The 22,423-nt window shown below is 53.0% G+C and overlaps 2 protein-coding genes across 4 annotated transcripts in view; one reads left to right on the top strand and one right to left on the bottom strand.

The window, feature by feature from the left end:
* The first annotated feature begins 50 nt into the window (after window positions 1-50).
* Window positions 51-13,121, top strand: SMCR8 (SMCR8-C9orf72 complex subunit). Its single transcript, XM_041770464.1, is given in 3 exon segments — window positions 51-1,127; window positions 1,130-2,744; window positions 8,019-13,121. Coding segments are annotated over 3 exon segments (2,805 nt in total). The 5' UTR covers window positions 51-391; the 3' UTR covers window positions 8,473-13,121.
* Window positions 13,075-22,423, bottom strand: part of SHMT1 (serine hydroxymethyltransferase 1) — a 27,090-nt gene continuing 17,741 nt past the window's right edge. For all 3 annotated transcript variants that reach the window (XM_041770465.1, XM_041770467.1, XM_041770468.1), the window contains exons 6-12: window positions 21,405-21,486; window positions 20,274-20,486; window positions 18,744-18,860; window positions 17,271-17,393; window positions 14,995-15,111; window positions 14,313-14,423; window positions 13,075-13,968 (exon numbers count right to left, since the gene is read on the bottom strand). In XM_041770465.1, coding sequence (XP_041626399.1) covers window positions 13,796-13,968; window positions 14,313-14,423; window positions 14,995-15,111; window positions 17,271-17,393; window positions 18,744-18,860; window positions 20,274-20,486; window positions 21,405-21,486 — 936 coding nt within the window. In that variant the 3' untranslated portion in view covers window positions 13,075-13,795. The remainder of the gene's footprint in view (window positions 13,969-14,312; window positions 14,424-14,994; window positions 15,112-17,270; window positions 17,394-18,743; window positions 18,861-20,273; window positions 20,487-21,404; window positions 21,487-22,423) is intronic.

Below are 22,423 nucleotides of genomic sequence, written 5' to 3'. Positions count from 1 at the left end.
CGGCAACGCTTGACTGGGCCCTGCGGCGGCCCGTAGCCCCGCGTCAGACACCGGTCCCGGGCCGGGCTGTTGCTGTCGCGGTGGGTTAGGGGGAGTGCCGGCGATCTCGCTGCAGGTGTCCTGCGCCGGACGCTCTCGCCGGAGGAGAAGGAGGAGGAAGAGGAGGACAGCCGGCCTATCCGGTCTTCTGGACCTGCGGAGTCCACGGGCCTCTGAGGGGACTGTGGGAGTTCGAGTCTACCAGTGTGTGAGAGGCAGCCTAGTACCCCCGGGGGCGCCAAGAAGACGGCAGGGACTTTGCTTCCTCTTCCAGAGGCTTGGCTTCCCTGCGTTGATTACCCCCGCCTTCTTTCTCACTTCCTCTCAATGTTGTCTCCGTATATCTGGAAATATGATCAGCGCCCCTGACGTGGTGGCCTTCACCAAAGAGGAGGAGTACGAGGAGGAGCCTTACAATGAGCCCGCCTTGCCCGAGGAGTACTCGGTGCCGCTCTTCCCTTTCGCCAGCCAGGGAGCCAACCCGTGGTCCAAACTGTCCGGGGCCAAGTTCTCTAGGGACTTCATCCTTATTTCCGAGTTCTCTGAGCAGGTGGGACCCCAGCCCTTGCTGACCATCCCCAATGACACCAAAGTTTTTGGTACTTTTGATCTCAATTACTTCTCCCTGCGGATCATGTCTGTGGATTACCAGGCCTCCTTTGTGGGCCACCCCCCTGGTTCTGCCTATCCCAAGCTGAACTTTGTGGAGGACTCCAAGGTGGTGCTGGGAGATTCCAAGGAGGGAGCATTTGCATATGTGCACCACCTTACCCTGTATGACCTGGAGGCCCGGGGCTTTGTGAGGCCCTTTTGCATGGCTTATATCTCAGCAGACCAACACAAGATCATGCAGCAGTTTCAGGAGCTCTCAGCTGAATTTTCCAAAGCTTCTGAGTGCTTGAAGACAGGCAACAGGAAGGCATTTGCGGGAGAACTTGAGAAAAAACTGAAAGACTTGGATTACACCAGGACAGTGCTGCACACAGAAACGGAGATCCAGAAGAAGGCCAACGACAAAGGCTTTTACTCATCTCAGGCAATTGAGAAAGCCAACGAACTGGCTAGTGTAGAGAAGTCCATCATTGAACATCAGACCTGCTGAAGCAGATCCGCTCGTACCCTCATCGGAAGTTGAAGGGGTCTGCTCTGTGTTCTGGGGAGATGGAGCACACCCAGGATCAGGCCAGCCAGCCAGCCACTACCTCTAACACTGATGAGTCTGCTGCCACAGACCTTTACACCTGCAGACCTGCTTATACCCCTAAACTCATCAAAGCAAAGTCCACCAAGTGTTTTGACAAAAAGTTAAAGACCTTGGAAGAGCTCTGTGACACTGAGTATTTTACCCAGACCCTGGCCCAGCTCAGCCACATAGAGCACATGTTCAGAGGAGACCTGTGCTACCTCCTGACCAGCCAGATTGACAGAGCACTTCTAAAACAACAGCACATAACCAACTTCCTCTTCGAAGATTTTGTGGAGGTTGACGACAGGGTGGTAGAGAAACAAGAGAGCACACCCCCTAAACCCAGTCCAGGCAGGCCGCCTTCCAGGTCTCTGGAAGAATGTCCGATCCCTCAAGTGTTAATTAGCGTTGGTTCTTACAAGTCCAGTGTGGAGTCTGTGCCGATAAAGATGGAGCAGGAACTTGGAGATGAGTACAGGGAATCGGAGGTGACAGAAATGAGCAGTTTTGATCCCCAGGAAAGCTTGGACTATCTAGATATGGACATGAAAGGGAGCATCAGCAGTGGCGAAAGCATCGAGGTTCTGGGCACGGAGAAGTCCACCTCTGTGCTAGCTAAATCTGACAGCCAGGCCAGCCTCACCGTGCCATTGAGCCCCCAGGTGGTCCGGAGCAAGGTGGTCAGCCACAGGACCATCAGCGAGGACAGTATTGAGGTCCTCAGCACTTGCCCCTCTGAAGCCCTCATCCCTGACGATTTTAAGGCCAGCTACCCAAGTGCCATTAACGAAGAAGAATCGTATGCAGATGATAGTGAGGGAGCCATCCACTTCCAGGCAAGTGTCAGCCCACCAGAGCTGGGTGAGGCAGAGGAGGGCAGCTTAGAAAACACCTCGTCACAAGCAGACTCGTCCTGCTGCATTGGGAAGGAGAGTGAGAGTCTGCGGGTGCCCCTTTCCACCCCAGCCCACACCCCCTCGGATCAGGATGGAGTTGTGAGCATCCCCCCACAGCGCTACAGGCAGAAGGATCAGGGATTCCACGTAGACTTTGCGGTGGAAAATGCCAACCCTTCCCAAGACAACAGTTCTGAGGGCTTTCCTGCTTATGAGCTGGATCCAGAACGCCTGCTGGCTAGCCGGGATGTCAGCAAGAGCAGCCTGGACAACTCTGACACTACCAGCAATCTGAGCAGTATAGCCTCCACCAGCTCAGACAGGACTCCCTCCTCTGCTTATCCCCCTGGCCCCTCTTCTGAGAGGCATAAAAAGAGGGCTGGCCAGAACGCCTTAAAATTCATCCGTCAATACCCCTTTGCCCACCCGGCCATCTACTCTCTCCTCAGTGGGAGGACACTTGTGGTCCTGGGAGAGGACGAGGCCATAGTGAGGAAGCTGGTGACGGCACTGTCAATCTTCGTCCCTAACCACAGCCATCATGCCAAACCTGTGAAGCACTGGATCTCCTCTCCTTTGCATATTACAGATTTTCAGAAGTGGAAGCTTATCGGCCTGCAGAGGTAACTGGTCACCTATGGTGGGGAAGGGCCCTGTCCAGTTAGAGATGAGGCTTCATGTGTAAATTCCTCTGGGGGTGGTGAACCAGGTTTGTGTGGTGGGCTCAGAATTGGGCGACCTGGCTTCCAGACAGGACCCCCAACACCAGCCCACTCTGTAACTTTTTGCAGATCATTTCCTTTCTCTGGCCGCCTGTTTCCTCATCCTGCTAGTGAAGGATTGCAGTTCCTATCCAGAGTGGTTGCCAACCCTGGTCTGTGATCTGCCCTGTCAGAATTATTCAGGAGAATTTTTTAGATCATGGATTTCCGGGTTCCATCCCCCAGAGATTCTGGTTCAATTGGTCTGGGGTAAGACCTGGAGTCTGTTTGGCATACAGGAAAGTTTGGGGAACTTCTAGATCTCAGGTTCTCTCTGATTCTCAAATTTATACTATGGTGTAAATGACCGAGGAGAGATCTGCTTCTGAGAAAGGACTGTTGGTAGTCCTAGAAGGTGGCAGCTGTCTTTGGTGATGGGAACATCTGAGGGCTCCCGTGGCTTTTACTCCACTGTCCTATTTTCCTTAGAAGGCTGTCTTTTCTCCCCCCCCTAGAAGTCTGTTTTAATAAGGAAATGCAAGAGCCAATTCTTTCTCTCTTTGAACGCTTTCTACTTTATCTTCCCATTTGTGTTACTTGTGTTTTCGGAGCCTCATTTTGTTTTTTCAGATACAGCTTGACCGGTGGTCTAGCCCAAGGGCCTCTTTCCCTCAGGGTACAGCCCTGTTCAGTTTCCCCATCCCCTTCTCTGCACCCCGCTTTGCACTTGCTGACACAGCTTCCCGGGCTACAGGGGGAGAGAAAAAGGATTTCTGTCCCATTGCCATCAGCAACTGTTTCCATTTTCCGACTTTCCTTTTGCATCTGCTATAGTGAGGTCCCCATGTCCCAAGTCACCTTGTGTCTGCACCTTTGCAGAGTCTGTCCCAGGGCTCCCGCTCTAAGTCTTGCTGCCTTAGGCTTTCTTCAGGGTCGTGGTGGTGGCACATAAGCAAGCGTCACTTCCACATCAGGCCTTGGCTTACTGGCGGTGTTGGCAGGTGCTGGGGTACCATCTGGGGGTACATGAGCAAACCCACCACCCTGGAAGAATCCACAGTTCAGGAGGGGAAATGGGGGACCAGAGCCTTGCTGTAGGAGGGTTCCAACAGCAGGTGCATCGTGCATGCTGAGAAAACAAAGGGGGCGGTTGAGTGATGTGTGGGAAGTGAGGGAGTGGGGCGCCTGGGGAAGGCTTGGGGTGTTTGGCTTGAGTCACCAGGAGGGTGAGCTTACCAGGGGAAGAGTGATGACATGGGGATTTGGTGTGACATGGCCAAGTCACCCGGACAAGCCCCTTCCTCAGGCCACACAGGAAACCACCGTGTGGAGTCCTTGCTTCTGGGTGCAGACGCAGGCTTGGAAGTGACAGACAGCATCTGGTGTCCTTGCAGACTTTGGCCTTCCTCCCAGGGTCCCAAGCCTCTGCTGATGCCGGCTCTTTGCTTGGGTTTAACGCATCTGTTCCAGGAAGGCAAGGGCTTTTCAGGGATAGCTTCTGGCGCTGATGTTGGTGGAATAAGGGGGTCGGTGTCCCTGGCACACACATAGCTCTCCTCCAGGTAACTCCCTCACCCCAATCCTTGACCTTTCCCTTTTTCTCCTCCAGAGAGGGAGAATCTAAATTGCACATCTGTCTGTTGTCAGTTGGCTTATCCAGGGCTAGACTCAGGACGGCATAGCCCTTTCCAGAAGCTTTCCCTGAAATTCCCTCCTTAGAATGTGCCGGGATGGCAGAAGGTGGTCATCTCTCAGGCCAGCTTGACTCCGTGGGGTACCTGGCTGGAGTGCTGTGTGGAGGATTCCGAGGCCCAGGCTGGGCTGCCTTGGGAAGCCTGCTGTGATCAGCTCATGAAGTGTGGGGCTGCAAAAGTGGGTAGCTGGCGTCCCTGAGGCAGAAGAGGAGGTGGGAGGTGGTCTGAATCTGGGGCCAGCCCTACCAGTGTTCATCCCCGTGACAGGCAAGAATGGTCTTCATGGGGGTCCTTGATGCCAGTTCCAGCTCTGCCAGCTTGATTCCTTTTTTTTAAAACTACATTTCATTTTTTATTAAGACAACTTATTTATTTATTTGAGGAGAGACAAAGGGAGGGAGGGAGAGGAGCACGGGGAGCAGGACAGGGGGAGAAGCAGACTTCCTGCTGGGCAGGGAGCTTGACATGGGGCTCAATCCCAGGATCCCGGGATCATGACCTGAGCCGAAAGCAGACACTTAACTGATGGAGCCACCTAGGGGCCCCGCGCCAGCTTGATTCCAAGGCTGTTTCTATCTGCAGGTGCAGCTGCTAAGACCTGCCCCGTGAGAGTGGATGGGGAAAGGCCCATTGCATTTGGGTTGGGTCTGATCAGTGTGAGTGCGTCTCTGATAACCTAAAAGGGATGCACACAGACTCAAGGGAGGCAGGCTGAGGCAGCAGGCGCTCAGTGGGGCCTTAGACCCTATAAGAGTCCTCTGTGAAGGTGAGAGACCCATCAGAAGTGGCAGATGAGGGATCCCTGGGTGGCGCAGCGGTTTGACGCCTGCCTTTGGCCCAGGGCGCAATCCTGGAGACCCGGGATCGAATCCCACGTCGGGCTCCTGGTGCATGGAGCCTGCTTCTCCCTCTGCCTGTGTCTCTGCCTCTCTCTCTATCTCTCTGTGACTATCATAAATAAATAAAAATTTTAAAAAAATTAAAGAAAAAAAAAAAAGAAGTGGCAGATGAGAGCTTTGCAGATGACCCTGATTGGGGAAGTGTCTTTCATTGCTGTCCTTCTCAAACCTGGGTGGGCACAGATGTTGGCTACTGGCAAGGTCTGCCCCCAAAGGGTCCTGTTCTGGTGCGAAATACCGTGGGCAGAGGTTGGAGGCCTTGTTCCCAAGGGAGCGTGTCACTCCCAGAGTGGGGACTGGATCTGCCACAGCTCTCCCAAAGAATTCCTGGGACCTAAGCAGCAAATACGACATGAACGTATCCTGAGATGAAAAGCTGTGGAGTCATGGCCCCGGGGCGGTCGGGGAGGCGCACAGTGGGTGCTGCAAGCTCTGGTCCAGATGTTCCCACTATCTGTCGTGTGGATTTGGACCAGTTCTCGCCTCTCCTCTCATTCATTCAACAAAACTTGTTGAACACGCCTGTGAGCAGGGCTTAGGATGCTCACCGTGTGGCACTGCAGGAAAGGGTCACATCCCCGCGCCATGCTTGCCCTTTGAAGTGCTCAGAGCTGTGGATATAGGTGATGAGACACCCTAGCAGGCAGAACCAGTGTTGCAACTGGGAGGCAACCGAGGCCCATCTGAGGATAAGGAGTAGGAGGAGGAGGAGAAAGGCCTCTGTGTGGCCGTGAACTTCCTGCCCCTGGGGGAGCTCAGCTCTAGAGGGGGTTGATGCCGTGTGCTGGGTGAATCTGGAGTCCCAGAACTGTGACCCAGGAGGGTCTGTCCCATCTCAGGTCCTTTGACTCAGGCTAAAACCAGCTCAGACAATGAACTGTTTTTAATTTAAAGACTCTCACCCACCTCCAACTGCCACTTTCATTGGCTCTTGATTTTTTTTTCCACTAAGGTAGGCAACCTCTGTTGCCTGGAGGTGCTCAAGAGTCGGATTCATCACTTGTGGGTATGAGATGGGCAGATATTCATGTTGGTTTCCCATCATTTTCAATCAAAATGAAGGATAATTGTATTTGTTTACCACATTGCAGGAATAAGCCCTGGACAGAACTGTCTGATGGGAGAAAGTGCTAGTGGGGGGTCAGAGGCCCTGGGTGTTTCCCTGGTCGGCCACTTTCTAGCTGGGGGACCTTAGATGAGGCACAGCCCCTCTTTGGTCCTCAGCGTTGGCACCTGTCCAGAGGCTTACCCCAGCATTGGGACTGGGGAAGGCAGGGGTGTCTTGGGAGCTGACTGAGGAGGCCTGTGTCCCCAAGAAGCCAGTGAGCCACCTGCCAGCCCTGCCTCCTCATTGCCCATGTGATGGGGTCCACGGCCCTCTGCTCTCTTCATGGTTTTAAGGACACCTGGCCTGTTGTAGCTCTCTGTTTTCTTGTCTCTGTGACCCTGCTCTCGTGTGGTCTGGATGCTGTCCGAGGTTCTCAGCCCACCTTTGCTGTAAGGCCCAGCTTTGAGGCCATTCCTGCAGGACTTTTGTGGCCCCGGGCCTCCCTTCTCTTGGTGTACTGTGTGCATGTCTTTTCTTCCCAGCCCCACCAGGCTCGTTCTTCACTGCCTGTTCCACGGCCCGGTCACTGCCTGGTATATAGTAGATGCTGGTAACTGTATGAGAAGATAACAGCAGCCCGGAAGGAAAAAATATAATGAGATTACCGTGGTCCCAAGTGCCTGTCAATCCTCTGTACACAATACGTTAGGCCTAACACAAGCCCTAAATTCCGGATGTGTGTCCATCTGTGAAATCTCTGGTCGCCCAGACCTTTGCCAGACTGCAAGGTGACTGGCTGCTCTGGGAAAACTGATCCAGAGGGTTTTAAAGAGTTGCTTTCTAGGGCTGATCACCCTGACCCCTTCCCTCATTGAGCAAGCCCTGTCTGCCTCTGTACAGCCCTGGCTGTACGGGCACGGTAGTGGGCGGTGGGTCAGGCGGCCAAATCTGCTAGTCCCCAGTCTGCAGAAGCTCTGTACTGTGGGAGAGACGGGAGACCAGAGACAGCACACTGACTGGTGCCAGGCTGATGATAGTGAGGGCCAGATGCTGTCCTAAACAGGACCAATTTTGTCTCTGCAGTAGCCACATGAGGCAGGACCTGGTATCTGTTTTACAGTTGGGGCTCAGAGGGATTAAGGAACTTGGCTGAGGTCACCAAGCAAGAAAGCAGAGAAGCAGAGGGAGGGGATCGGGGACAGCCAGGTCAGGTTTGAGTTGGCATAGAAACAAGTCCAAATGGAAGGGAAGCGTATTCTGGGCAGAGTGTAGAGGCCCGTGATTTTGAGGCCCTACTGAAAGCTTGGCATGTCTGCAAGGAAGTCATTATGGGGGTAACATGGGGCCTCAGAGGCCAGCAGGAAGCAGGTCACACAGGGCCTGTGGGACACGCCAAGGCACTTGAACTTTGTCATGAGGGTGGCAAGGCACCCTTTGAAGAGCATCATGATCAAATTTGCCTTCCAGAAAGAGCCCAGTGAGTGTGCTGGAGCTACCTGGAGACAGGAAGCCCCGCCCCCAGCCTTTCCTCCTGACGTTGGCCTATGTGTTTCAGAGTGGCATCCCCTGCCAGTGCCGGCACCCTCCATGCCCTGAGCCGCTACAGCCGCTACACAAGCGTCCTGGACCTGGACAACAGGGCCCTGCGCTGCCCCCTCTACAGAGGTACCCTTGTGCCCCGGCTGGCAGACCACCGCACTCAGATCAAGCGGGGCAGCACCTACTACCTGCACGTCCAGAGCATGCTCACCCAGCTCTGCTCCAAGGCCTTCCTCTACACCTTTTGCCACCACCTGCACCTGCCTGCCCATGACAAGGAGACAGAGGAACTGGTTGCCAGCCGCCAGGCGAGCTTCCTGAAGCTGAACCTGGGCCTGGTGAACGAAGATGCTAAGGTGGTCCAGTACCTGGCTGAGCTGCTGAAGCTACACTACACACAGGAGGCTCCTGGAACCAGCCACCCCACACTCAGGTTCGACTACGTCCCCAGCTTTTTGTACAAGATCTGAGGTCAGCCCCAGCCACTGTGACCGAGACCTGGGACTCAGGGTATGGGGAGGGGAGGGGAGGGGTGGGCATGAGCAAGCAGGCCTCTGAGCTGTTTAGACTTCCGTTGTCATCTGTAGGAGGGAAACCAAGATGGCAGCCCTGGTTCCTGGGTGGCTTCAGGCAGTTTGGGAGTTGGACTTGGGCAGAGGCGAGCACCTGGCTCTCTGAAGGCATTGGAAAGGATGGTAACAGGTCACTGGGCCTGGCGAGGTGTGGCCCCTGGGGTTGGGAGGGAGCCACTTGGCTTCCTGGGAACTGGTAACCAGGCCAGGAGAGAGTCAGCATTCTCTCGATGTGGTGGGATGAGGGGCAGAAAGGTTAAGCCCAGTCAGGAGGAATATGCCGGCACGTTTAGCTCCCAAACACTTGGGCAGCAAATCAAGGGGTGAAGCACCCCGTTCACTGGAATGGTTTAGTGGGAAGCAGGACAATAGAACATCCATTGCCTCATTCAGATCCCAGCTGGGGTCCTTCACTCAGTACCCTACAGCCCAGCATCCCAGGAGGAGGCCCCTGAATGAGTGAGATGGAGGGGAGGCAGCTCTGCCTCATTGGGTGGTGGCAAACACAGAACTTTCTGGGCCCTCAGGCAGCAGGGGAAGCGAGGAGCACCCTGTCTGGTCCTTGAGTCCTCACTAGGCACAGAGTGCCTGTGGCGGGCTTTGCAGCTGGTTCCCCTGGGTCAGCAGGAGTGGCTAGAGTTAGTCACTAGTCCTTGTTCGTGAGAACCACTCTCACAGCTGGAGAGCCCAGGAGACAGGCAGGGCCATGGTGCCACGAGGTCATCAGCACTGTGTAAGTGATGAAGAACCAGCAGGCCTCTGGGGCCCAGCCCACCAGCCTTTCTGGCAGTATTGAGTCCAACTGTCCTCCTGGGGAAGGTCTGCAGACATGCTGGGACTTGGCCGAGGTCACACCCCAGTCCTCCACCCACCGCAAATCTTTGCAACCACTTCACTACCTCTCACAGGGTCTCGTGGGCACAGTGACAGTGGGGTTTTGCTCAGCTGGTCCGTCTGGGGAGGCAGCTTGTCTGGTGAGAACCTACGGCCAGGGTCTCCTTCAGGAATGAGGAATGCCACCTTGTGTGGCTGTCTTCATGGATCTGCCCCACATGGGCCTGGGATACACACTCATCACTGCTCACTCTCGCCCCCCATGCCATCCCCTCAAACACATGCACCTCACCACAGCTCGCTCCCAGCCCCATGTGAGTCCTCCCTTCAGGGAAGAAGATCCCCGGGTCACCCACCTTGACCTCCCTGACACTCCTTACACAGTTGCTGTTGGTTTGTAAATGGAGGGTTTCTTGCAACCTTGAATTTTTTATACTTTTTTTTTACGGCTGCTTTTTTTTTCTCCAGGTAGGGAGAACTCTTAGCATTACTGCTTTTTAATTTGTTCTAAGACATTTGTGATAAAACAGACCCGAAGCAGCGACAAAGCGGTTGCTCCTGAGCATGTGTGTACGCATCTCCTGGCACCGTGTACTGCATAGTTTGGGGTCTTGCTGTTGAGACCTGTCTACCTGTCCGCTTTTGTGGCACAGCACTGAGGCCACATAGGGGAGCCCAAGAAGGATTTGTGTCACATCACTCCTATGGTCCCCTCCTGGCCTGGGTCCTGTGCAGGAGGGTACAGCCCATGGGCTCCTGGTCAGAGCCCACTGTCCTGGCAGGTGTGTGAGTTCACTTCTGAGGCTATGCCTGAGAAAGAACCTTCTGTGGCAGATGGTATGTCTACATCTCATGGGTTTTCTTTGTATCTGTGCCCATTGCATATGTTCACACACAGAAGAGTTGCCAGGAACGTCTTGGCAGCTTGGAAACGTGACGTGTGTTTGCATGTGGGGAAGGCTGCACAGGAAGCCTGTTGCGCTCCATGGGCTTCCCCCTCCGTTGCTGCCTCGGTGTCTCGAGTTCAAGACGCTGCTGTGTTTTCTACCTGGGAGGCTCACTGCTGTCTGCTTAGGCCTCCAGGGACATGACCTTATGACGCTTTATCTCCAAGGCACAGGAAGGCCTCTGGGGTCCAGAGGACAAGACAGAGAAGGCGATCCTTGGCACCACCACGGCTTCCCTTCTCGTTTCACACCATCATGGACTCTGCAGTTAACACTGCCATCACCTGGGAAACTGACCGAGGCAGGAGATCAGTCATACTTGGCCTTCCAGAAGCTAAAGCCATTGGCTGCTGTGGTCTAAAGTAGTCACTCTGGAGGGGGTTGGTGTGGAAGCTCTGTCTCAGGGATGGTTCTGGAGGCCCCAGGATTCAGAGGCAAGGGACCAGTCGGGTGTGAACAGAACAGGGGTGCCTTGTGCCAGGGCCAGCCTCAGAGCAAATGAGTGTCTCCCTGGAGTCGTTCATTCATGAAATGAAGTTAGCTACACAGACCAGTGGGTAGACTCCAAGTTTTACATTTTGGTTAAAGTCTAACTTTTCACTGTGGCCGTTTCAAAGGATTGCTTGATGCCAAGTATGTTTCTTTCCAAAGGGATTTCATTGTGGCCCTGGGACTGAGCCAGTTTGGGCAGGCACTTGAGGCAGTGGAGATGCCCTTCCCAGACCCCCTCCACTTTGGAGAACTGGAACCCACTAGAAATCCCGCACCTGTAAATCTTAAGGGTGGGGAGTCCTATGCAGTGGGGCTGATCTCTTTGCAGTGGGGCCTCAGCCTCCTTTGAGGTTTGTCTCAAATCAAACATTTAAAAAACACTTTGCAGAAAATAGAGGACATCAGTGCCTCTTACTAATTTGTCAGTCCCCACTCCCTCTGAAGGCCCAGACACCAAAAGTGTGTCTAACGTTTATTTCAGCTTTACTTCCAATCTGGTACCGCTCCCCTATCCCCAACCACCCCTCTTTCAGCAGGTCCAGGTTGAGAGCAGCCTGATGAGGCTAGCGGTGCTGCGGTCGTGCTTTCCAGAAGCTCTGTATAAGAGAGGAATCAAAGCCTTTGTAGCACCTTGGCCCTCGGGACGCTCCAGCCTGAGCTGTTGCCTCACGCCTCCCTGTTTCCTTGGGGACCTTGCTCCTTTAGTGGGATCCTTGGAGTTTAAAAATTGTGACTTGTCCACAATTTACCGCAATGGCTGAAATTCTCTTAATTGCACCAGAATTTGGAAATGGATTGTCATAGCTTCCTCGTCATTTCCCATCAAGCTTTTAACTTCTTTGTTGCTACATTCAAGGTATTGTTTGTAGGTTTCGACCTCAAATAACATCCCAGTTCAAATCCTAGGAAGACCAACAGATGGTACCCTGAGTGCCAAGGCTGCTACAGCTCTGTGACAGGTTTCCAGAGGCTTAAAGAGATCGCGTGCACACCAACCACCCACTCTTCTAGCAGTGCTGGACGCATGCCCCCACCTCCCTGAACCTGGTGTTGCCAAGCAGGTCAGCTTCTCATGCTGCTGCACAGCTGGTAACCCTCAGCTGCTGGGGAGCCCATGGGGAAGCATGGACAACCTTCAGAGGAACTGGTCTCCCAAGCCAGCAGTCCAGTTTTAATTTCTCATCTCCTTAGAAAGCTCAGAAGAAAGTGCCTTGGTTTGTGCTTTGAAGCCAACCAGCCAGCTTTCTGGCTTTTCCCCAATACTGTGATAGAAAGTGACAAAACTGGAATCTTTAAAAGAGGTAACAGTATTAACAGACTGTAAGAAGGAAAAAGCATCAAATTTCTACTGGCTGGAAAGAAAACCAGTCTCAGCTGAAAAGGTCTGAGCACACCAAGTTTTCCTGAGCCCTCAGAGGAGAAAGCTGTGAGCATTGACCTAATCTAATCCTACCTGTTAAGGTTTGGTGACGGCCAGGGGAAGGAAGAAGCGGGGTGGGGGTGGGGTGGGGGCAGAGCGAGCACTTTGCAGTGAATCCAGCTGTGGGGCATGGAGCCCCAGCTTCCTGGGAGTAATTGTTCAGCAAGGGTCTTGAGGCTCTCCTTTTGTGTTCAGTTGAAGGAGGAGCCAGGCTCCCTGAAGGGAAGACTAGCTTGGTGACATCATGGCTCCCAAAATTAAGGCAGAGAGATTTGGGGACTGGTATGTCACCCACACCCCCTGGAGTCCCCAGTATCACATGCTGGACCCCAGGCCCCAGGGGCACCCTCCAGGCAGGACCACGGGGTGCCTCGCCCACTGACTGCCCAACTGCTGGCTGGCTATACAGGTTGGGTTGAAAACATGCCATCTTTTAAGGCTGCAGTGAAAAGCATAGTCTGTGATGAATTCGTAGCTGTTATTTTTGGAAAGCTATTTTATTACTGCATGTCCTTCTGTCCATGCGTGTGAATGTGAGTCCTAACCACCCCAGGAGCTGCAGGCATTGCAGTGCACGCACACCTCGAACACGTGCGTGACAGCAGCTCTTGGGTGTGGCCGCATCAGAGTCTAACCAGAGTAAATGCCAAACAAATAGTATGAGAAGTGTACTTTTTAAGAAATTAATTTATTTGAGTTCAGATATTTTTGAAATATAAAAATTGGTTGTATTTTTTAAAGCTATAATTCTTGTAGACATTCTGTGGTTAAAAATTTGATTGTGCTTATTAAAAATGGTCATCTATGTTTTGCACTTCGGCTTTGTGAAAAATAAAGTTTCTCTGGGAAGGTGACATTTGGTTTCCTGATTACAGGAGGGGGTTGGTTACCTGGCACAGGGCAGGAAGGCCCCCCCCCCCCCCCCGCCATTGGTTCTCACACCTGATGACACCTGGCAGCCCCCAGGGGTGGGGGATGAAAGAGACCGTTTCCAAGATGTCCTGAGCTGCTGTGGAGAACCTCCCACCATAGTGGGCAGCACCCTGTATAGAAATCACCAGAAGCTTCAAAATTTCCCTCAATTATGACAATCCTCATTCTTCCTTTAGCAATCCTCCACCTAACAAGATGTGAAGGGGCAGCTCATGGCAGCTCTGAACTTGGGAGGTTGTCTCTCGCAGGGTGTGGGGAAAAGCCAGTAACTCAGAGAAGCGCAAGTACACCTCCTGGGGTCTTTCTAATCGTCAGCCCTGGATCCAGTTTTTCCAGAAGAACTTTTTATACAGCTAAGAGAAAGGAAAATTTAAATGCCTTAGTAACTTGTCCCAGAATTATTAACAATGGGTCTTAAAAACAAATTTTGATTTGTGAAGGAATGAGGAAAGCGGAGAAAGAAACCCCCTCGGGGCACAAAGCAGTCGATGCAGTCGGTCCCGTGTAGGGCAGCTCTCCTGTCTCTTCTCAGAAGGGCACCGGGTCCTTGAGCAGGTGGTTCCTGGGCAGGTGCCTGAGGGCAGGTGCGGCTCCTCTAAAAGTCAGGCAGGCCAGGCAGAGGGAAGAGAGAGGCGAAGCTCTCCACTTCCTCCCTGAGAGCCCTGATGGCCCTTTGGTGCTTCTCGTCCCCTGCCAGTTTCTCTCTGAACTCCTTTAGGGTGGCCCTGGCACCGATGTCGTTCTGAATCTGCAGAGTCAGTTCTATCCCTGTGCCGGCAAGAGACAAAATGGGTCCGTGCTGCGGCTCAGTGGACCTGAGACACACCCGAGGCTCAGCTGCCAGTATGTTCCCAGCAGCCGGCGCGGGACAGCCAGAGGTGTTAAGGCTGACCTCAGAAACGATTCTGGTGTGCCCCCTTCTTTGGGCCCGACCACTTTACAAACCTCTCAGCCTAGATGGTTTGGTAAAGTGATTTTTGCTATCTCTTGTCGTCCCCAAGCCCTCAGCCCGGAACAGGAACATCCTTCAGTGGCTGGGTGTCAACTGCTCAGTCGCAATCAGAAATCCATACACAGTTCGGGATGTCTGACTTCCAAACCTTTATCCTTACCTCTGTGAACAAACTGGGCTACTTTCTGGAACTCTTTCTCCAAAAGTCCTCGAGATGTCAGCGCTGGAGTCCCGAGACGCAGTCCGCTGGGCCGCAGTGCACTTTTGTCACCTTCAAGATAAACAGGCTTTGTCCCTGGGCCACACCCAACTCACCACTGACCGCCGTGCATTTAAGACGCTTGGCCAAAAAAGTGGCCTTTGGGTGTCAGCTGTATCTAGGAAGCTGCATGCTGCTGATTTAAATGCCCAAAGGGAGAGAGCAGCACATTAGGGTCACGGTACTGAAACAGGAGGTTGCTTTCAGTGGTGTGGTTCTTGCTCCCCAAAGTGAGGCTAGCATCCGTCTGTGTTAGATGCATCACCCACGCTCTTCCTATAACTCCCTGAGAAACCCGGCCTGTTCCAGAGGCCCCACTTCCCTTATCCACACACCTGTGGCACCTGTGAGCAATCCTCCGCAGTTCCTCCTTCCTGTCCCTGGCACAGTTACAGCTGTGTCGGAAGGAGCAGGATGGGAGAGAGCCATGATTTTGCCCCATGCTGCATGATGGTGTACACACCCCTCCAAAATCCTGTAGTGTCTGTCCCCAGAGCCAAATTACCACCAGCTATAACCTTGGCCAAAAGAAATGCAATAAGTCAGGAGAGGTACAGAAGAAGAGACCAGCAAGGATTCTTACCTGGACAGGTATTCTTGTTACAGGCAATAGAACAGGCTTCTAGAACCTTCTCAGCCCTTCCACCATCTGTGCCTTTGGAGCGGAGATCCACGAGGATCAAATGGTTGTCAGAACCACCTGGAAAACCAAGTTGGACATGTAGGAATGTGGAAAACTGACTCCGTGCCAAATGAAGGTATCTCTCCCTCCCTAGGAAGTGAGGGTAGGGCTGAAGGAGGCTCAGGCAGACAAGGTCAGAAGGTGAGCACCCCTACCGTGGGTCCTGTAAGACTTCAATCCTCTGCTAAACAAAGGATGCCCCAGGGCCACAGGATTGTGAGAAAAGACAGTAGCTTACAATGGGTATCTGGAGATGGGCAGAGGACCGTGAGGCTGGGGGAGCTTTCCCAGCCCATGCTGCCCACTGGTGATATGGCACCAGGTGCCGGCAAAGGGCCTGGCAGCTTGTCTGGGGAGTGACAGCTTGTTCAGTGCCCCTGGTAGCTCTTGTTGGCTCTTAATGATCACTTGGGAGTTCCCCCATGTGCCTCCGAGATCCATCTGGAAGGCTCCCTCGAAGGCAGCGTCAGAGTGGCAGGCAGCGGCTGCATTCACGGTCATGGTGGCTGACTGCAGCATTCACTGAGCACACGGTAGGTGCCAGGCTTTGCTGGTCTGCCATGTGTCTTACCCTAATCCTGCCAGGTTAACACTGGTTAAGATGTTATCAAAGTGGTCCACATGAGCCTATCGAAGCTCCAAAAAGTTTCTGCAACTGGCCCAAGGCCATGCAGTGGTCTTTCAAGCACCTGCATCTTTCTGCTTCAAAATCTCATGAATCCCAGGCCATTAACTTGACCAACAGCAGTGACTTCAAAGACAGCAGTTGGACTCAGTCAGCACCTAGCTCTGGACCCCACAGCCTAGAAGTGAAGCTGTGCCCCCTTACTTCCTATGGCTTTAGGCAGCTCAACGTCTTGGAACCCCAGATGTCCATTTATAAAATAAGAGCAATAATTCACAAGGCTGCCGTGATGTCTCAACATGGTGCCATCTGTGGCATTTTGCCCAGACTGGGCACAAAGTGGGTTATCACAAATGCTGGCTCTCCGTCACCAGTATCTAATTCCGCCAGTTGCAGTGTGTCCTCGGAGCAGAGTGAACTAGGGGTGCGGGCAGGCCTGGGAGCTCAGGAAGGTGGAGACCTCTCTCCTGAGACTCATGGGAGGCCTCAGAGCCAGGCTGCGGGGCTGCCATGTGCTGTCTGTAACCAGAGGGAGTCTGGCCTAACCTCTCCCAAGACCAAGTGTGGTTCCCACACCCGGCATCACCTGGGAGCTGGATGGAATGCAGATGCCAAGCCAGACCTGCCAAATAAGACCTGCATTTTAACAGGGTGCCTGGGGGGTTGCTGTGCACCGCCAAGTTTGACAAAGAGTGACCCAAGGGACCTTGAAGGTCGGAGTCCATGCCGAGGTTTCTAGGCCTTTCTTACCAAAAGATACGGAGGATGAAGGAGAAAGGAGAGAAGGGAAAAAAAGGAAGTGAACCAGAGAACAGGCGCCCCTGGGACTGCTGAGGACCCAATGTGTGTCCCAGCTCTGCTGCTCACCAACAGTTTGGCGGGCAGCCCACTCCTCAGACTGGGGCCTGAAATCCCCATGAAGGGCAGCAGGCCGGGCGTGGGCACCCGAGTCTGCGGAATGCCAGGACCCACCTCCCTAGACCACCCTACTTGCAGCATACACAGCAGCCTTGGAGCAGAAGAACGAAGCTGTCCCTCAAGATCACAAAGTCGGCCAAAAGAATGCCATCCTGGTTGTGTGAACCTACAGTGACGCACGTGGACGGCACCCTGAGTGGCCTCACCTGCAAAGTCCACCCCACAGGAGGTTACTCAGCGCCACTATCTTTTGTATGAAAGCAAACATGGGCACAACATACTCCCTGTGAACTCCTGGTGGGAGGGCCTGCTGTCCCCTGACCTTCAGGGGTGCCTGGAGACACTCCCGCGGGATGGCATGAGGTGTTGCTGTAGAGAAGGTGCCGGGGTCCTGCTCTATTCCAGATCATGGCTCTGCCGGCCACGAGCCATGTGAGCACTGGTACCTGCCCTCCCTCAGGTGAGCTTCAGGTACGCCTTCCACAAAGCTCTCCTTTGGTCTCCCGTGCCAGTGACAAACTGTCCATGGCTGCTGCCACAGCGCCCAGGGCCACTGTAGCCACAGCGTCCGAGGGCAAGGCTTCAATGCCACCCCAAGGAGCCAGGGGCACCTCCCTGGGGTTTCTGCTGGTACCTGTCACCACTTTGTAGCCCAGCTCCATCAGGGTCTCAGCCAGAACTCGGCAGTTGGCCACCACCTGGTGCTGGTAAAGTCTGAACTCCGGAGTCATGGCTTGCTTCAGGGCCACAGCGACCCCTGGCGGGAGAGAGATGGGGTCAGGAAGGCAGAGGGGACCAGGAAGGCAGAGGGGACCAGGAGTCCAAGCCCCTGGTTTCCGCTCCTTGCTTTGTCCCCCCCCCCCCAGGGTAGATTAAACTCCTCCCCACAGATGGTATATATTTTTAACCCTAAGATTACTTGGCTAAACCTCAGACCTCTCCTTTTTAAGGAGCTGCTTTTAAGGTACCTTTTAAGGTAGTCTCCTCCGGGCATGGGAGTCTGTGCTGTAAGATCACACAGGGAAGCTGCTCTTCTGCAGGATGGATTTTACGTCCTTTCTAAGCTCAGCATATGAACATGAGAACTCGACTGCCCAATAGAAAGCTTCTGCTTTGGTGCCAAATTATCCACATCTTCCCAACCTGAGGCCGGGAGAGTGGTGTAGACCTGTTCTACGTGCACATCTAGACTCATTCAGCCCCTTGTTCAATCCCAAGGGCTGCTTGAACAGGGCACAGAAAGTGAAGAAGACAAAATAAGCACTGCCTAAATGTGGGCACAGAAGCCTCCCGTCAGGGTTGGTGGAAATGACTGGAAAAGGCCCAGAGTGGCTGGAGAGCGGGTGATCCCATCACCCCAAGAGCTGAAGAAGCCAGACATGGAGTTTGGAGGTGTAAAGGTGGAATGGGACCTGCCCCTGACTCCCCCCAGGGGCTAAGATTCACCCACTCCCTGCTGCCCCCCTTCCCTCCTCAAAAACACAGTGCTTCTCCAGATGGAGCTTGGATACCTTCACCCTGGGCTCCTCTACCAAACTGCTTTGTTCCAAAGAAGACATTGGAGCAACTCCGAGATCACAGATTTCCCAAGCCACTTGCATACAGAAGGAATGCCACTGACAGACTGCTGGGTGAGCTCGGTCAGCGGTGTGAGGGTCAGGGTGTTGGCACAAGCAACTCGCCCTTGCAGGGCTTGGACACTCATCACTCACTCCCTTTGCCGTGCCGTCTTCCGATTGTTAAACTCCTTCCCCGCTGGTTCTTAAAGAGGGCCCTAGCTACTTTACAGAAGATGGCCTGACAGTTTTGCGCCAGGGGCGGCCATTTGGGCAGAGTGGTCATCAATCCCCCTCCTTCCTGCCTGGCTGCAGTTGCAAGATTCCCTTTTCTTCCTCGTTAGCACTTCCCAGACAGAGAGTTTGCTCTAGCTGTTCCCCAACGTGCAAGTCCTGGCACACATTTGGTGGACAGGTGAGGTGGGAATTAGGGGCCACAGATGAGCAAAGGCAGGAACTTCTACCACTAGCTGGCACAGGGGCTGCCATGGGTGAGGGTGCACCCCCAAGTGCCACCCGAGGGCTCTGGCCTGACTCTGATGACATTTTACCAGCAATGGCATGGTTGTGGGGACCTCCCTGCAGGCCTGGGAACACAGCAGAGTTGATAAGCGACTCCAGGTTGTACAGGGTCTCTTTGCCGGTCTTGGGATCCACGCTGCGCACTCCTGGATAAAGGAAAATAATAAAATGGGAACAGCAGATGGGCCAGATGGGCTGTCCCCTCAGTCTTCTCCCTACCCAGACTCAAATCCAGACTGGCTATGGGCTGCTGAGCACAAGCCTGGCCTCTAGTCCTGGAGGCAAGACCTGGTCTATAATGCTGCAGAGCACAGGGCCCCTTGCTGGCAGAGCAAGAGCCAGGCCACTCTTTTGTAGTTGAAATCAAAGGATAAAAGTTTCCCTCCACCGACACTGTAACAAAGAGTATGCCTTGGGTGTATTTCCTCAAAGACGTGTCCAAGAGAGCAGTCTTCCAAGATGATTACTTTGAAGGAGAGAAGACTCATTTGTATAATGAAATATATTAATTATATAATAATGGCTCTAATGGGGACTAGGATTCCTTTCCAAAAAAAAAAAAAAAAAAAGTTAATAATCAGTTGTAGTTACTAATGTGTCTACAGAGCTTCTTGTGAGCCAGGAACTTCTCTAGGCACTTTATATACATTAATTACTGCTCCCAACACTAGTCTGAAGGGACAGGTGCTATTATTATGATCCCCACTCAGGAGGTGTGGAAACGAGGCACAGAGAGGCTGTACAAGTAGCCCAGGATCACACAGTGCAGACCAGGAGCTGCCTGGGCTAGCCATACTCGGTGGGAAGCAACAAACATTTCCCAGGCAGTTGGGAATGGCTGCCTGTCTCAGAACGTCGATACAACTAAAGAAGACCCTCAGAGACAGCAGCGCACTGAGGAGGCTAGTGGGCATGTGGGTGTGTCGAGCCCTGGCCAGGGGGCCAGGCAAGGAGACTGCAGGGGAGAGAGACCCCACCACCGAGGGCTGGTTTCTCTGCAAGTGTGTGGACATCTAATCTCACCATGGGCTGGATGATCTGATCACAAATCTGGCTTCCTCAGGTGTGGGAATCCCAAAATAAAGGGAGTGCTTAGATATGGTGTTCAACAGAGAATCCTCACTAAAAGGACTACAGTGGTAACTAAGGTTTATACATCAGTGTCTTGTGGTTTGATCACTGTGAGTCGTCCTCTCTGCGAGAGGCATGCTGGACCACAGTAAGTTCACCAGAGGAAGGTTGCACAGTGAGGCCTCTGGTGGCCCCTGGCCAGCCACGCACACCTTCCTTTGGCTCTGACACCTGTGTCTTGTGGGGAGGACTGGTTGGCCCACAGCACCATACTTTCCTCCTCTCCCAGGACCTGGACACCAAGGAATGAGGCTAGAGCTGTGCTCCGGACTTCCCTCCAGATCTCTTCTGCAGACTTATCATTGCCCCCTCCTAAGTAGCCCTTTCAGGGACACTTCAAGGAATTTTCCCAGTTTCCCAAACTAAACATGAACCCCAGAGGAGACCAATGCCAGCACCTGGCCAGTACCCCACATCCCAGAGTGTACCTCTCCTGTAGAAGATTATGCCGGCTCGGCAGCCTCTCAGGGTTTTGTGGGTGGTGGTGGACACCACGTGGCAGTGCTCAAAGGGAGAGGGCACCACGCCCGCAGCCACCAGCCCGCTGATGTGCGCCATGTCGGCCATGAGATATGCCCCGTTGTCATCCGCGATCTTCCTCAGTCGGGCGTAGTCCAGGTTTCGGGAGTAGCAGCTTGTTCCTGAGATGGCAAAGGTGACACAATCGAGTCAGAGATACCCACAGCCAGCTGAGAGTCACCGGAAGTGCAAACCTGCAAAGGTGCCTCTGGATAGGCAGCTTTGAAAGCTTGGAAATTTCTCCCTCAGCATCTCTGAGAACAGAAGTGAAAAAGACCCTTAGAAAACATCTTTGTGGGGATCCCTGGGTGGCTCAGCAGTTCGGCGCCTGCCTTTGGCCCAGGGCGCAATCCTGGAGTCCCGGGATCGAGTCCCGCGTCGGGCTCCCGGCATGGAGCCTGCTTCTTCCTCTGTCTGTGACTCTGCCTCTATCTGTGTCTATCATAAATAAATAAATCTTTAAAAAAAAAAAAAAAAGAAAGAAAACATCTTTGTGCCAAAGGCAACCACTCAGACTGCCTCTTCACATCAGGTGCCTCTTCACGGCAGTTGGGACAGCCCCTATTATTAACTCCATCAATTAGTTAGTGGTAACATTTCTAGATGCTTCTCTGAGAACAGCCTCAGATCTTATTCCACCTTGTACTAAGTGGGGGGCAAACAGATATTTGTCCTGAAAGAAAATAATATACTTAGACCCAAGAGGCCCAGCTATTTGAGGCAGAGACTAGCAGTGAGCTAGAGAACATCCCCACATCATCATTTTGGGGTTTTTTTTTTAATTGGTACCTTTTTTTTTTAAGATTTTATTTATTTATTCATGAGAGAGAGAGAGAGAGGCAGAGACACAGGCAGAGGGAGAAACAGGCTCCACGTAGGGAGCCCAATGTGGGTCTCAATCCCGGGTCTCCTGGATCACGCCCTGGGCCAAAGGCAGGCACCAAACCGCTGAGCCACCCAGGCGTCCCCCAGACATCATTATTTTGTAAGAGGCCTGGGAGCTGCTGACAGGTACAGTTCCTTTACCCCTGACTCGTCACCTGCAATAATCAGCTTCGGGTGGAAGAGGCGTGCGTTTTCCTCCAGTTGATCGTAGTTGATGTAGCCAGTTTCTGGGTTCACCTGTGGAATGTCACAGAGACAGCAGGTTCGGGCTGCATCTTCCAGCACACCGTGCCTGCCTTCCCACCCAAACTCATGCCAGCTACCAAGGCCAAGATGACTTCCTCCACCTGCCCAAAGCTTGTTCGCTCCACTCTACCACAAACACAGGAAAGCTGTCCTAAGGGTGCGACTTGAGGGTGAGATGGGGTACCGTGTATCTGGCCTACAAAAGTGGTGTGGACAACCAAGTTATCGCTCAAGAAGGCAGGATGCCCTGAGGGGTCCCCAGAGGAAAAGTGAGCCCCTGTCCTGGGGCCTCTACCACAGAGGACAAGGAACCCAAGAGCCACTGCAGAATGAAATGGGAGCAACAAACATGCACCCCTGCAATGCAGGTGCTAAGACGCTGTTACCTTTGGGAATGAGACAAGATGCTGCCCTCAGCTCTTCTAGTCCAAATACAAAGAGGCAAGAAAAAGAAATAGAGACATAAGATCAGAAGACGTAAAAAGCTGACATTACAGACACTATGACAGTGTCCCTGGAAAATACAAGCCTCTAGGGGTAAACTATTAGAATTAGTAACTAGGTTTAGCAAGATCGCTGGATGCAGGGTCAAAAGCCAAAAACCAGTTACATCATGCATATAAGCAGCAAAAAATGGGAAATGAAATTTTTAAAAAAATATTTTATTTATTTATGCTTGATAGATAGAGAGAGAGGCAGAGACACAGACAGAGGGAGAAGCAAGCACCATGCAGGGAGCCCGATGTAGGACTCGATCCTGGGACTCCAGGATCACGCCCTGGGCCAAAGGCAGACACTCAACCGCTAAGCCACCCAGGCATCCCAAGGGAAATGAAATTTTAACGATACTACTAATATTACATTAGTTTCAAAATCCATAAAATATCTAATAAAAGACTTACTTATTTTAGAGACAGTGTGCAAGTAG

Source organism: Vulpes lagopus, chromosome 10, assembly GCF_018345385.1.
Source record: "Vulpes lagopus strain Blue_001 chromosome 10, ASM1834538v1, whole genome shotgun sequence".
Classification (NCBI taxonomy): domain Eukaryota; kingdom Metazoa; phylum Chordata; class Mammalia; order Carnivora; family Canidae; genus Vulpes; species Vulpes lagopus.
The sequence above is the reverse complement of the archived record's forward strand: the minus strand, read 5'-3'. Positions and strand labels throughout refer to the sequence as shown.